The following is a 14712-nucleotide window of genomic DNA, read 5'->3' as shown; positions in this document are numbered from 1 at the left end:
ATCTGCTTGTTAGACACATGGCTGGGTGGGCTCTGCATGCTGAGCATCTCCAGTCCTGCATGAGATGCCCTCTGCTCTGAATTTGGGAGAAGATGGGACATAGATGAGATGTGGCACTCAGCCACAGGTGAAGGGAAATTCTCTGTGGCAATGGAGGCTCAGCAGTGCTGACTGATGGGGGGGGACCTCTCAAAGCATGGCTGCAAGTTGAGGAAACCATGGAGACAACTGCCCCCAGGCAGTGTGGGCAGAGGGCAGAGAGACCCAGCCTGAGGGCTTGACCAGCAAGCAGGGATAGCTACTAAATGTCACGTGGAAAATGGGAACGGGGCCTTGCTACACTTAATGCCCTCGCATCAAAATCATCCCCATCTCGATCTTTGAGTTTGGTCCTGGTCACAAGAACTTGATGCATGAAGCTTGAAGCCTTGGGGGCAATGCTGAGGGAGTTTGAGGCTGACTGGGAAAGATCTGCACTCCTCAGAGGGTGGATTTTTTTTTTGTGGTACGGTTGGTCTCAGTTAACATGGGAGCTGCTTTGAACTCTGGGCTCTTCTGGGGTTGTTTTTCTTCTCACAGGAAATCCTGGATGTCTCAAAAATGAAATCCTTTCACTTGATGAGGTCACGGGGTGCTGGCCAGCAGCCAGCCCAGGGCTCCTGTGCAGCTCTGCCCCTTCCTCCCCTCAAGCCCAGGGCTTCCTGCAGGACCCCTGCATCTATTTATTTCTGCATGGCATGGGAAGAGGCTTAGGTTGGCTCTTCTGTTCAGGAATTAATTTGGAGGAGGCTTAGAGGAGGACAGTAATATTTTAAGAGCTGTTGCACTCTCTGAGTATAAAACCATCTTTTGTTAGGGGGAGGTTGACTGCACTAAGCCTCCTGACCAGAGTCAGGTGACAATATTGGGCACAAATCCGGAGGAGAATAAACTGCTGGGTGTAGGAGATCAGCTGCTGATCCTGCCTTTTGACAAGCTGTGTTGCTACTCAGGGAAAAATGAGTGCCTGGCCCTCTCCTCTGCTTTGGACCTTGACCATGTCGTGTTTAACAGGTAAGTCCTGAAGTGGTGCTGAACACAGAGGTGGGGGAAGCAGTCAGAGGTTTGTGGCACTGCTTGGCTTCACAGTCTTGGGGGGCTGCAGAAGGGAGGGCAAGAGAGGGGGAGTGGAGGCAGGAAATAAAATAAGTGGTGAAAGAGATGTAGCATTAGAAGTGGGCTGAATATTGTAAATGTAAAAGCTTGCTTTTCCAAGAAATAAAGGAGAAATGGAACCCTGTTACTCGGGGTATTGAGGAGTTGCAGTGGCCTTTCTGGCTTTTTCTTAAACCTCAGGAAACAACTTGCCCCAGTATGTTCCCTTTGTCAGGCTGACTTGATAACTGGCTCTATGTTAGAAATGTAAAAATGCCTGAACAATTTTGTAATCATGCCTTTATCTGCTCCTCTCCTTGTTCTTCTTGTGCTTTTGTACTGCTTAGCTGCATATGTATTTAAAAAATTGTATCATTATCATTAATATTTCTGCTATGTGGGATCTGCAAAACTTGGTGCAGGTCAGGGCATGTCCCTTCCAGGGCCAGTCGGGCTGCCTGCAACTGGAAGGTGAACTTGGGGTGAGGTCTTGCCCTGCTCCCTTCTCACCCAAGTCCACCTGCACTTGGGGGGTCAGAAGCTGCCAGGGGCCCCATGTCCTCCCCCCCTCCCCCCCCATCAGCCTTATCAGAACAATTTGCATTTTACAGAGTTCCTTTGCAAGGGACAAAACAGCTCCAGAGGACTTGGTGAGCCTCATTTTATCTGTGTGCATCCAGGGCAGGCTGAGCATATAACAGGGGATGAGCTGTGGTCTGGCATTCTCCTGAAAATAAACAGTTTGGGGAAACTCCATTTCAGGAGCCAATTATTCACCTGTTGATTCAGGAGCCAATTACTCACCACCTCAATTCACCAGGTGATTGTTATCTTCACCTAGAGCTGTAGTTGTTGACTTGGCTGGGTTTTGTTTGGCTTGCAGGATTAGATTTTTTGAGTGGCAGGCTGTGCAGTTGTGCAAGATGGAAAGAAGAAAAAAGGGAGTGTCCATATTACTCCTGCATTTTAGAGGTCTCAGCAGTGTCTGTGAGCCTTGCAAGTCAGTGGGGCTGCCTGCCTTGTAAGGCAGAGAAGATCAAGGGTTCAGTGACCTTCCCTGGCATCCTCAGAGTAAAACTTCATGCTAAGGCATCACACAAAAGTGACCCAACTTAGAAGTGTCCCACCCCCTTGACTTACTGATGGTGTTTACTTCGAGATGAGTTTAATAAACTCATTGCCAGACTGGAGCAAAGAGCAGCAGAGTGACTTCAGGCACCTGAGTCTGCTGAGGGGTGACTTGTCTGCAGGTCACTTGGGTGGGGGCCTGAGGTAAACAAATACACAACAAAACTGTCTGTTAAATTCAGAATTTCTTGTTTCGGGGGCTGCAGCAGCACAATGTGGGCAGGGGCCCTGAGGACTGGGTGCTCATCTGCTGCTTCACCCAGTAGTTGGGGCAAGCTGGGGTTTTGCACTGGGAGTACAAAGCAGGCAGTGTGCCCTCCCAGCCTGCACTCTCCATGTGATTGCAACTTTGTGAGGATTCTTTTATTCAGTGTCCTGATCTTCCTGTAGAAATTGAACTAGAATTATTTCTCAGCATGGTGGTGGTGTTTGTACCAGAGCAGTGCTAAGCACTGATTCCCATGGTGCCCACCTTCACGTGAAGGGGACCCAAACTGATGGAGAAAGCAAAGGCTGAGGGAAAACTGGGCTTGGGAAAAGACCCCTGGGTCTGCAGCCCTCTGGTGCTGGTGCTGCCACCACTCAAAGGTGTAGCCCCTTGGAATCCAGAGCTTCCCATCCTGCTCACATCCTTATCTACACACCAGGTGTCAGCTGAGCTCTTTGGGCTCCTTGAGAACCCAGGTAAAGTGGTTTGGGTTGTGCTTAATTAGCCCTCCCATCTTTCCTGCTGGCCAATGTCCCCTCCATTTCATCAGGGGCCAAGCAGCTCTGAGCTGGTTCTGGATGTGCAAACAGCATCTTCCCAGGTGCAGTCAGGCACTGATGCTGCACAAAGCCTGTTGTGCTCAGAAGCTGCAGATATTTTAAGGCAAATCCCTGCCTTGAGTTTCTGTCCCGAGCTGACCGACAGCTGCAGGAGCTGCCTATGTCACTTTTGCTTTGCTTCCTTCACTTAGCACCACAGACTGCTAAGCTGAAAGCAACTTGCTGCTTTCCATGCTCAGTTCCATGGGGCTTTCTCCTGTTCAGAGCCTGGAAGACATCCCCCATGGCTGTGTGCTGAGAGGTGCCCATCCCTGCCATCCCATCACTATCCCAGCAAAACAACTTGAGCTGCAGCAATACCCCTGTTCTCTGAAGATTAGAGCTGTCCCTGCTCTGATGGGAGGGATTTCGGAATCAAAGTCTTGGCCTGAGGGTTCCCTTCTGGTCACTGGATGGATCTTCAGAGCAGCTTAAAAAAAATCAAACCAGTAAATCCCAAACCCATGACTTTTCTTTGCTGATCCGTTTAATGGAGATGGGATAAACCAGCCAGCTTCTTGACAGGCATCTTAAATCTGATTGTCTTGGGATCTCAGGGTAAACTGTCTTGAGCTGCCTCTAACAAAAATCAAGTGTTCCAGGCAATTCCCACATCCTTTTATCTAGGAGAGTCAGACCTCCTGGACATTGACATCTACTGAGCTGTGGCCTCACGGATGCTCTAATTTATTTCCTTGATAAGTCTGATGCTGGGGATGCTCAGGTGCTGCCAATGCTGTTTGCTCCTTGCTTCTGGATTGCTCTGGAATGGACTGGAGCAGAAGGGAGTTTCTGGACATCAAGCAAGGACACATGGGTTAAGTAGATGAAGGCCTAATAGGAAGCCTCCATTACAGGGAGAACAATAATTAGGCTACTAATTATGTTTTTTCTTCTCTTAGGTATTACTTTAGGCCAGACAACCACCTTTGAGGTCCCTATTTCATCAACACCAGTGCCTCCCAGTGCGACCAGTGCCCAAGTCCCCATTGCATCAACCATAGTGCCTCCTATTGCATCAACCACCAACCAAGTCCCCATTGCAACAACCACAGTGCCTCCCATTGCATCAACCCCAGCACCTCCCAGTGCAACCAGCACCCAGGTCCCCATTGCATCAACCCCAGCACCTCCCAGTGCAGCCTCTGCTCCCTCAACTGCAGCTGCCACGCTCTCTGCTGGAGTGGAATCAGCCACTGCAAACCTTGCTGTGTCCTCATCAGTGCCACCTGCTGAGCCAAGCACAGGAACATCTGCTCAGACTCTGCCTGCTGCCACAGCTGTCACCACCCAGGTCTCTGCAGGACTGATGGCTGCATCCTCCAGTGCCCTGGTGTCCCCTCCAGGCCTGACCACGTCTCCTGGGAGCCCAGCAGCATCTCTCTTCCTCACCACCAAGCCCTCCAACTGCAGCAGGGTGAATGTCACAGCCTGTGCCCACTGCTCCCCAGGGACATTTCCCAGTGGAGGTGAGAGCCCCTGATACTGGGTTAGGTGGAAAAGTGACCTCTCAAGGGAGGTGAAACCAGCACACGTTCATTGCACCTTTCTGAAGTTAAAAATTTGACCTTTGCCAACCGTGTGCTGTTCACTGGTCTTCCCAAAGCTTCCTCCTCAGTGTAATGGAGCAGCAGTAGGGTTGTGGCTGCAAGGTGTCACACAGACAGATTTGTTGTTTTGAGGTACAGTGCCAAATACAAGGACAGTTCCCAACTCTCCTTCTCTAATGTTAGGAAGAGAATCTCTACTAAGAAACAGCCTTTTCATTGGAGCTTAAGAAACTACCTGGTCAAATTCTGTTGTGGCCAGGAGGGCATAATATTGCCTTTTCCAGAAAGTATTTATGTTGTAATATGTGGTTTTGTGGTTTGTTTTTTTTTTTGTAACACCACTACTTCACCCCAAAAGAAAAAAAAAAAAATCCCTAAAATACAAGCCTCCATTGCAAGGCACTTTTAAAGAAAGGAATAAGGAGCTCCAGTCCTTTAAGGGTAAATCTGCAGAGGACTGGAGGTAATTTCTATTGTAGAATCACAGAATGGGCTGGGTTGGGAGGGACCTTAAGGATCATCCAGTTCCAACCCTGCTGCATGGACAGGGAAACTGGAGGAGGTTGCTCAGGGTCCCATGCAGGATGCCCACCCATGGGAGCTTCTGGAGGGCAGAGCTTGGTTGCTGCTGTACCAGGACTGGTTCCTTCCAGCAGTGGGGTGGAATGTTTGATGTGTGCAGCTCTAGTGAATCCCACACAATTATTCTGCATAGCTCAGATTTGATTTGTGGAGCAGAGAGGGCTAAAGCTCATTCATGTCTGGTGGAAGTGCTGTGGTGCCTGTGCTCACAGAAAAGCTGCTGCTGCTGCTTAAGGCAAATCCTCTGCTCTGGGATTTTACTCTTCAGTTCTGCTTCCCATAAGCCTAAATTATTGGCAATCCAAAGGAGGATGTTGGTTTGTTTTCTTTTTTGTTTGTGTGTTGGAGGGAAAACAAGGAGAACCTTCCTGCCCCCTCAAATTAAACCAGAAGAAAGCAGTCACCTAAATAACTGGAATCCACACTGATGGATGTCAGGCTTTGTCATTCAGGGCTGTTCTTCAGCTCACTAATGATGCACAGCATCATCTTTAGCACCAATATTACAGTTTCTACCCTCCAAGCCTGTCCTGCTGGAGGGTTTGCATCCCAAAACATTGCATGCCTGACAGTCACCTGTCCTGACAAGCACTGGGGTTTAACTCAAGCCTCACACTCCTGATCCTGACCTTTTTGCTCTGCTTTAGGCACCCTGAGATGCTTGTGCTGTGATGTGGGCTCGTGCACAGACCCTGGAGCCTGCACCTCCTGCCCACTGGGCCACTACCAGCCCCAAAGTGGGCAACCATCCTGCCTGCCTTGTCCACAGGGGACTTACACCAAGTAAGTGACTGCGCCTGGGCATGGGGCGGGAGATACTCTGGCTCAAATCCCTTCCCAGCCAGAAAAAATCTCTTCCTTTGGGCTAAGAGAAAAGTGCTGCCAGGGTGGCTTCTCAGTAGGAAGTGCAAGGTTTTGCATCCCCAAGGAAAAAAGGAGCCCTGGATTTGGCTGCCCCAGCACCCACCCATCATGCAAACCCTTGGCAGCAGCAAGAGAGACCGTGTGCTCCCCAGATTCCTGTGTGGCTCTGTGGCAACTGGATCAGGGAACTCAAGCAAGAAGAGCCATGTGCCTGTTAAAGTAACCTGCAAATAGTCCAAAACCTGAAGAAAGCCCCAGGCTGCCTTTGGACTGTAGAAGGGTTCCCTGTGTGCCCCTTTGCAGCACTGAATCCTTCTCACCAGGAAACCCTGGCAGGGAGGTGGTTGTGCCAAGGGCTTCCCAATGGCAGTTCGAGCTCTCTGTGGGCTGCCCTTTTTGCCCCTTCATCTTTTTTTGTGATTTAGGAGGGAGAATGGGTGGTTTTGTGGTGTAGGGACACTTGGGAGTGAGGTGTGGGGTTCATCTCCTCAGCTTTTCCCCAGGATACCTCTGGGCTGCTGGCTTCACCTCTGCCCTTTGCTCAGGGATGTTCTCAGTCCCTATTCTGTCAAAGGATGTCCTTACATTTTAAAAGTTGGCAAGTGGAGCAATATCCTTAGCTGACAAAGTGTGGAAAAACAAGACATCCCAGCACTGCCATTTCATCAGACTGCCTTGTCCTGAGGACACTGTGCAAGTGTCCCCTGGCTGCAGGGGAGTGGGAAGCCCTTGCTGCTTCTCACTGGGTTTTCCCTTGGTGTATCCTATGTCTGCTGGGAGCAAGAGGTGAGGTTTGTCTCTTGGGTGGCTTCAGGGTGGTCAGAACTTCCCAGGATCAAGCCTCTCCCAGATCAGCTCAGTTTGGATCAGAGCCCTCGGGGGCAAAATCTGTCTGCAGGGAAGGGTGACCTGGCCATGGCTTGCAGCAGCCCTGGAGTTTGAGGAGCTTCCTCCTCCATGCTCCCTCCTTGCTGTTTGAGCTGTGAGGGATCTGCTTTACCTTTGCTACCCCCTTCAAGTGCTTTAAAATAAATGATGACCAAGCTCCAGGTCACCACGCTCCTATCAGGGAGGGCAACACAGAGCTGGGGACCAGAAGGGTCAGGGACAGGGGATGCTGGGGGGATGCCAGGAGAGGGAGGGATGGAAGGAAAGGGGGGGGAGGGGGCCTGATGGGGACATCATGTGCATGGATGTCTCCAGAGCATCCACCCAGGCCTCAGGGCTCCCAAAGGATGGTTTAACATTTTTGTGGTGTTTGGAGAATCCAGACTCCCCCATGGTTTGAGCAGCTCTGGCTGGCACAGGCCTGCGTTTGGTTTGTTTGCAGCAAAGTGTCTGCTCCATTTCCAATTGATTTTTATCATTTTTCCACAAATCCCAACCAGCCCTGGGGTTTCTGAAGGAAGCAGAGCTTGTCCATGTTTTCCTCCAAAACATCCCTGAGTGCATTAACAAATCCTTAGACCCACACACTTGTTGTTGGGGATTTGTTTCTGCTGGAGATGAATGCAAAAGCTTTCCTCTTTCTCTGCCTTTCCTTCTTTTCCTCCCCCTCCTCCCAGAGGTCTCACATATTGCATCCCCTTTCCCACAGTTCCTGCTATTTAAGGTCAGGGCTCTCACACATCAGTGCCTGTGGGATGGCTCCTTTTTTGACTCCTGATTGACCAATGCAGCAGCTCCTGTTACAAACTGCTGGTGGATGCTGAACGTCAAGCATCTTTCCAATTTAGGTCAATTCCCAAATATTTAAGAACCTGATTTTAAACCAAGGTTTTTAAGCCTGGCTACAACAATTCAGGACCCTAGAGTTCAGAGTCAGGTGCCTCTCCCTTTCCATGTAGCCCACAAGCACAGGGCATCTCTAATGTTAATAATACAGAAATCCTTGTGTGTTTTTGTGTTTGTTTTTCTTTAACAGTACTTTAACATTCAGATGAGTTCAGATTGTTGTTTTCCTGCCTAAACTCCTCCTTTATAATTACCCTATTTCTAGACTTGTTAGTGAAACCTGTGCTCTCTCCTCTTGAAGTGGGTAGAGTCTGGGGTGGCTTAAACCAGCACTCACCCTCTGCTCCCTTCTCTCCCAGCTTCCCCGGGAGCATCCTGTGCCTTCCCTGCCCACCAGGATATTTCGGTGAAGAGTCTGGGGCTGCAGCCTGCAGAGCGTGTGAGAAAGGTGGGCTTGGATTTGTATTCAACCCAAATGCACCTTCATCAGGCTACATGATGCTTTTCCCCATGGCCAGATGCAATTACCAGGCAGCTTAAAAGCAGGGACGAGTAAACAGGTTATTTTTTTCAGGCTAAAAATAGAGCCACGGCTCTCTTCTCATTCAGGCATTGACGTTTTTATTAAAAGGAAAAGAACAGATCTCCTGCTGCTCTCTGCAACAAGGTAACAGCAACACTGCAGCCAAAGCCTTTCCCAGAAAGTTGGGAAAGAAGGTTTATGAAATTCAGTTATAGCACAAGGGGGAAGAGGGTGTCAGGAAAATGAAGTATTTTTCCTATTTTTCACGGCAACAATGAGTCTAAATCATCTTTGTTTTCAGTTAGGCAACCTTCTGCAGTCTGAATATTTAGTGTAATACTCTCCTTGTTCCCCAGACGTTAGAAACTGGGTTTCCAGCAGTGGCAGCTGGCTCTGCAATCTGAGCCGGGCACACAGCATCTGCAGACAGAGTAACAAGGAGTTCAAAACAGCCCAGCATTTAGTTATGCAAAAACCCTCATTAGCCCGGGCAGCGCAGCCTGCACACAAATTAAGTGCTCCTCATACATGCACAACTCTTCTTTGGCAAACCCAGCCACCAAACTGCTCAGCTGGCACCTGAAGCTTGGTGATCCCTGCCCAGGTTTGGTGACATCGCTGCCGTGAGTCACGCAGACACCAGCTTCAGAAATTCCTTTTTCCTTGCAGGCAGAGGGAGGTTTTGTTTTCATCCTGCTCCATCTGGGCTGGTGTGAAGGGTGTGTAAGGCAGATCTTGCCCACACCACTCCCAGGGCCTCTCTGAACATTAATTCTGTCCCACCTGACCCCATGGCAGTGACCAGTGATGTGCATCAAAAACCCCACCTGATGATGAGGAGGACCAGGCTGCATCCTCCCAAAGCCACCTGAACTCCTGAGTGGTGTTACCTTGGCTTTAGAGGCTCCTGTTGGTGTGGCAGGGACTCACAAGCTGGGTCCTGCCAGGCCCCTGCCTGATTTTGGGGCATTTCTGCCCTGTGGTGCTCTGGGGAGAAGGGTCTGAATGTGCCCTCCTGCCCTTCCTGGTCTGGGTGCTGCAGGGATGGGGATGCAGAGCTGCCCTGCTTGATGGGTTTTTTGTGATTCCCTTTGAGGGGAAGAAGATGCACCTCAGACTTTGCAGGGTGAGGGAACTGTTGGAAGGGTTGGGGTGACTTGGGGGAGTTTTCCCTGGCCAGAAATCCAACTGAACAACCCAGGAGGCAGCACTGGAATTGCCCATTACAGCTTCGGTCCAGTTCAACCTGTTGTGCTGCAAAGGCTGTCAGGGCTTTCTGATTCCCTGGTGGGGTTTAGGACACAAAAGTGACACCAGAGAAATCTGCCCAAGCCCCAAGGCATCCCTCAGCAGGGCATAAGAGTCTGGGAAACTTTTACTTCTCTTTCAAGGCTTCTGATAAATACAAACCCAAAAGTCCTAAATAGGCCCATGAAATGTCACCAGAAGTGTGGTGTAGGGAGCTGAGTTGGTTGCTTGCAAAATGGAGATATGCAAGTATGCAATGCTGGGGTGCAGTGATGAGTGCAGGAAGGAACCTGAAGCCTTACTCTTCTCTTTTTCAGGCTTTTTTAGTTCTGAGCAAAATGCAACTTCGTGTCTGCCTTGCCTGCCTGGATCATTTTGCAAGTAAGAAGTCTCCTTGTGATGCTGACTGTCAGAGAGGGTGGTTTCCTTTTGGCCACTGCGCTAGAAGACCCAATAGAGTGGCCAAAAGGCAAGTCACCTGCCACTTCAGCTGTAGGGACACTGGTGGTGACCATGGTGACAGGGATGGCAGGATGGAGAGGAAGAGCCTGGCTGGCTATGGAGGTACCTTGGGATGAGGTGGCAGAGCATCCCCTTGTCACTGTCACTGCATTGTGTGAGCACTGCACACCACTGATCCACAGACTGGTCCTGGCAGAGGGAACAAGCTCAGTGATGCTCTGGGGCTTGTAGATTGAAGCTGAGTTGATGGTTTATTTATCCTGAGTTCAGATGTGCAGAAGGCATCAGGTAAATTACCCTGGCTGTGAAGTCACCTTCATGGTGGGAAAGAGGTCTGGGAGAGGTGCTGGTGGGGGACCTCGTGATGGGCTCTGCACCTGCCTAGAGGTTGTGGGATTTATGTTCCCAGCAGATCCATCAGCACATGGACATTTCCCTTCTTACCTTGCTTGTCCATGAGACAGAAAGCTGCTGGAATATGATTAAACTGCTGGAAGATCAGGTCCAGGGCTTACCCAGCTGTATTGCAGGTCTCCCTCCCAGCTCCCGTCAGCACCTCCTGACAAATTCCAGCCAAGTCTGCTACGGGATAGTGACTTCTGGGATGGCAAATTCCTACAAATTTCATGCAAATAAGCAAAGAGTAAAGAAATGCCATCATGTGCCCAGCACTAAAAACCATGGGACCAGAGTCTTTTTAGTGGTGTTCAGTGACAGGACAAGGGGCAATGGTAACAAACTGGGACACAAGAGATTCAACTAAAACATGAGGGAAAAACTTATGGGTAACAGCACTGGAACAGACTGCCCAGAGAGCTGGTGGAGTCTCTGTCTCTGGAGACATTCAAAACCCACCTGGATGCCATCCTGTGCAACCTACTCCAGGTGAACCTGCTCTGGCAGGGGGCTTGGACTAAATTATCTCCAGAGGTCCCTTCCAACCCCTAACATTCAGTGAGACCACCCAGGAGAGACACCAGAAATACCCACAAACTGGAAAAAGCTGTAGTGCCTGGAGAATCCAGCCTGTGCTGGCTTTGGGGGGCTGATCTTCCAAGTGCTTGTCCAACTGCAGCAATCTCTGTCTCCTCTCATCCCCCCAGCACCACCAGCTGCACAATGTGTCAGCCCTGTCCTGCTGGGCAAGAGGCTCTTCAGGAGGGGTCAGAGGAGTGTGTGTCCTGCCCCACAGGTAACCTGCAGGGAATGGGGGGGGGCTGTGACACCCCAGCAGGGAGCTGGTGGCCTCAGCACCACCAGGAATTATTCCCTCCCAAGCCTTGCACCCCCTGACCCAGCAGATCCTGGGAATAAAGGGTTTTGCCTGGAGCTGGGAAGCAGCAGCAGTGGCAAAGGGAGCAGTCAGTGAGGGGAGGTGAGGAAATGACTCTGGTGGTCCCATCACTAACACCAGACCCCAGTGGAAGGGCAGGCTGTCCCCTCAGATAGCTGAGTCTCCTCTCCAGAGACACCACCAGGGGTTTTTTGTTGTCAAATTGTGTTTTAGACATCCAGAAAAGCATTTACAGCTTTTGAGAGCTGGGACTTCTATGACCCGTCTGCTCCCACAAAGCTAAGGAGGCTGAGCCATGCTCTCAACTTAACTCAGCAAGTTTCAAACAGCTGAAGAAGGTGTTTGAATCCAGAATTAGAGAGGAGGAAACCCTGCTGACCCCCAGCTCCAACCTCTGCTTTGCTTTAAAGCCAGAGCTCACTACTAAACCCATCTCCCACCGTACTCCTGCTCAAACTTACTCTGTTTGCCAGATCTAACACCAGAAATCCTTTAGTCCCTCTGTCCCTGTTTGTTCTCTTTCCTGCCCCTTTGCCACCGACCAAAGTCCAGGCTCAGCTTTTGTTATGCACGTGAAGCCTTTAGTGGCCTTTCCCCATGTGGCTTTGAAAGCTGATTCATCCATATGCAATCATAAAGGCCCCAGGGGTCCAGTCCCAGATCCTAATTTTGTGCTTATTTGCTATTTTAGGTACCTTCAAAGGTCCCAGTGACAACAACTGCAAGCCCTGCAGGACAGGAGAATACCAATTACAGAGGGGCAAGGAGAGCTGTGACCTGTGCCCAGAAAATCACTACTGCCCTGTAAGTCTCCTCAGCTGGTAAGACAGGTGGGATTAACAAATGCAGCTGTCCTGTGGTGAGCTAAATACCTAAATACACTTCTTTTAACAAGTTTTATGTGAGCTGATTTCCTTTTCTTAAACATAGAGCCCTGATGGAGGGATAGGTGTGGGAATCTGGCTTTGTGCCACCCTTGGAGCTGCCCAGTCCCACTGGGCCACAGAGGGGACAAACCAGAGGATGGTGCCCATTAACAAGGGATGTGATTCAGACACCTTCTGCTCTCCACCGGGCTCCAAGTAACCCCTGGGGCAGAGAGGTTGGATTTAAGGACAGCAGGCTGGGTTACTGGGTTCTGCTTTTTGTCCCTGCTAAGGTGTCCCTTCACACCAGTTACCTGCTGCAGCTTTTCCTGTTCGTTGGTGCTGAGTGAGTGAGCTGCTTTCTCTCTTTTCTGGGCAGAGCCCAGATGTGCTGCCCGTGAAGTGCCCTCTTGATGCCTTCTGCCCCGGGGGCAGTGCTGAGCCCCAGTACTGCAAGGAGCTTTTCCTTTACAAGTCAGGGGACTCCTGCCAGCTGACTCCCCTCACAGTTGTTCTCCTGGTCACCTTCTCAGGAGGTAAGTGTCACCCTCCCCTGTCCTCTGGTAAAGCTCTGCAGCTGGGCACCTTCCTGTTATGCCAACAGTGTTCTCTGGATGCTGTAATTTATGTTTCTGGAAACATGGATTCCCAGTAACAGTCTCTTCTGGCTGTTTTCAAATGCCAACAATAATCCTTGCCCAAAGTGTAAGCAGGGATAATGCTGTATTTGCCCTCAAGGAAGGCTGAATGTCTGTTGTCATTTAGAAGCAGGTGTGGGTATGGACCCCAAAACAGGAATTTCTCATCTGCCAAAAAGTAGGGAAAAGGACAACTTACTTTTAGGATGAAATTTGAAGTTTTCTAAAAGTATTCCTCCCCTGTAACTCTTGCTGTAATACCCAGCAGGATGTGGGGGGGGCTGTCAGCTGCTGTGGTGTTGCCTTGTAACCAACACCAGCACCTCCTGAATATGAGGAGCATCTTCATCCTAGATGCCACCTGCTATAATTAGCTCCCAGGGCAAGCTAATGGGTGGATGAGCTTTTCTTCCTGGAAACTACACTGTGAATATATAATTGTTTACCATGAGACTGTCTGCTCCCACAACCTAAATCTGGATGTGTTTGTCTGGCCATGTTGCATCACAGCGACAGATTTGTTCTCTTCTGTTAGGATCAATTTTCTCTGATTGTGCTGCTGCCAGAAACAAACAAACAGAATGTTGCAGTCCTTGTTATGTGCTGAGTATTTCCATGTCTACACCCAACCAGAAGTAATTTTTCTTGACGGTCCTGATCTCAGTCTAGACTCAAAGTTACTCTAGGTCAGGTCCTTCTTGTGCTGCACAGAGCAAGGTTGTTTCTTAGCAAGATCCTTCAGTGGGATCAGCAAAGGAAAACCAAGAATTCCACAGAGCAAACATGAGTGGGAAAGCAAGATACTGAGTTATTTCATGCAAACCTGCTGTTGTTCTCTGCAGCTTCCAAATTAAAGCTGAAATGCTGGAGTATTTATTATTCTAGGTAGCCAAAGACTTTTGTGCAGAGGATGTAGGAGAAAAAAAATCCCAAACCTTTCATTTACCAGAAAAGGATATTTCAATGAGGAATCCCTTAAGCAAACAAGAGTTGACACTTTACTTGCCATCTGAAAGTAATTACCCTTCTTTGCCTTTCAGGTGGAATCCTTGCTGTCTTTCTAATAATTTTGAGAAGAATGCAAGAACACAGCAAGAAATCATTAAAGTCTCTGCTCCTGCTCCAAGGCTCAGGAGGACACAAAAATTATGGGGGGATGGAGCACACAGAACCAGTCTATGCTGGCTGGTAGCCAGGACATGCTGTTGGCAAGCACCCCATCCTCTTTTGCCTGGGGCAATACAGAAATATGTGTACAAGGAAAAATGTTTAACCCATTTCTGTACAGCTGAAATATATGCTGAGAAATAAAACTCAGTTTCTGAGTTGTGGCTGCCTATGCAAACCAACCCAGCAGCCTGCTGTACTAAAATGGACTGAAGGGAAAAGTCTCCCCCTGCAGTTCTTGCCTTCATTCACAAATAAACACTTCTCTTTTCCTCGGGGGGAAAAAAAAAAACTTTTAACTGTGGAAAAACATGCAACTAAAATAATGGTTGCTTCCTGGACAAATATATCCCTTTTGTGTCTGGTTGGAAGGGGGTTCTGCATACTAGAGGTACAAAAGCAGCTCAGGACTTCCATCAATCTTGAAGGAATTGTATTTCTTGGCCAAACCACACCAGGAAGATATGAAACTGTTCCCATCCTTTGGAGCCAAACAGAGCAGCCATGGAAGACACTTGGCACATTTTTCACTCCTAGGAGATGTGCCCATCTCCTCACTAAAAATCCAATGGCTCTCAGGGCTTTCCCAGCTCAGAGAATAAGTAACTAAAGCCTTGGCAGCAGTGGCCACCTGAGGACAGCGTGGGGTTAGCCCACTCCTCCTGTGCTGTGCTCAACAGTGGCTGCTGGAAATGGTGCCTGCAAAGGACCCTTT

At 49.5% G+C, this 14712-nt stretch overlaps 1 protein-coding gene across 2 annotated transcripts; it reads left to right on the top strand.

Moving 5' to 3' along the window:
• Positions 1-680: 680 nt before the first annotated feature.
• LOC139800399 (uncharacterized) lies at positions 681-14155 on the top strand. Of its 2 annotated transcripts, none has more exons than XM_071753306.1 (10): positions 681-1053; positions 3972-4069; positions 4145-4538; positions 5849-5984; positions 8159-8247; positions 9888-9951; positions 11136-11224; positions 12018-12130; positions 12572-12728; positions 13871-14155. In XM_071753306.1, the coding sequence occupies exons 1-10, from the start codon at positions 999-1001 to the stop codon at positions 14020-14022; spliced, it is 1347 nt and encodes a 448-aa protein (XP_071609407.1). In that variant the 5' UTR covers positions 681-998; the 3' UTR covers positions 14023-14155. The 2 variants fall into 2 exon arrangements, with proteins under 2 accessions (XP_071609407.1, XP_071609406.1); XM_071753305.1 differs by having other exon boundaries at positions 3972-4076; positions 4152-4538.
• The last annotated feature ends 557 nt before the right edge of the window (positions 14156-14712 follow it).

Source organism: Heliangelus exortis, chromosome 10 (genome assembly GCF_036169615.1).
Source record: "Heliangelus exortis chromosome 10, bHelExo1.hap1, whole genome shotgun sequence".
Lineage (NCBI taxonomy): Eukaryota > Metazoa > Chordata > Aves > Apodiformes > Trochilidae > Heliangelus > Heliangelus exortis.
Note: the sequence above shows the minus strand (reverse complement) of the source record. Positions and strands in the feature narration are given on the sequence as shown.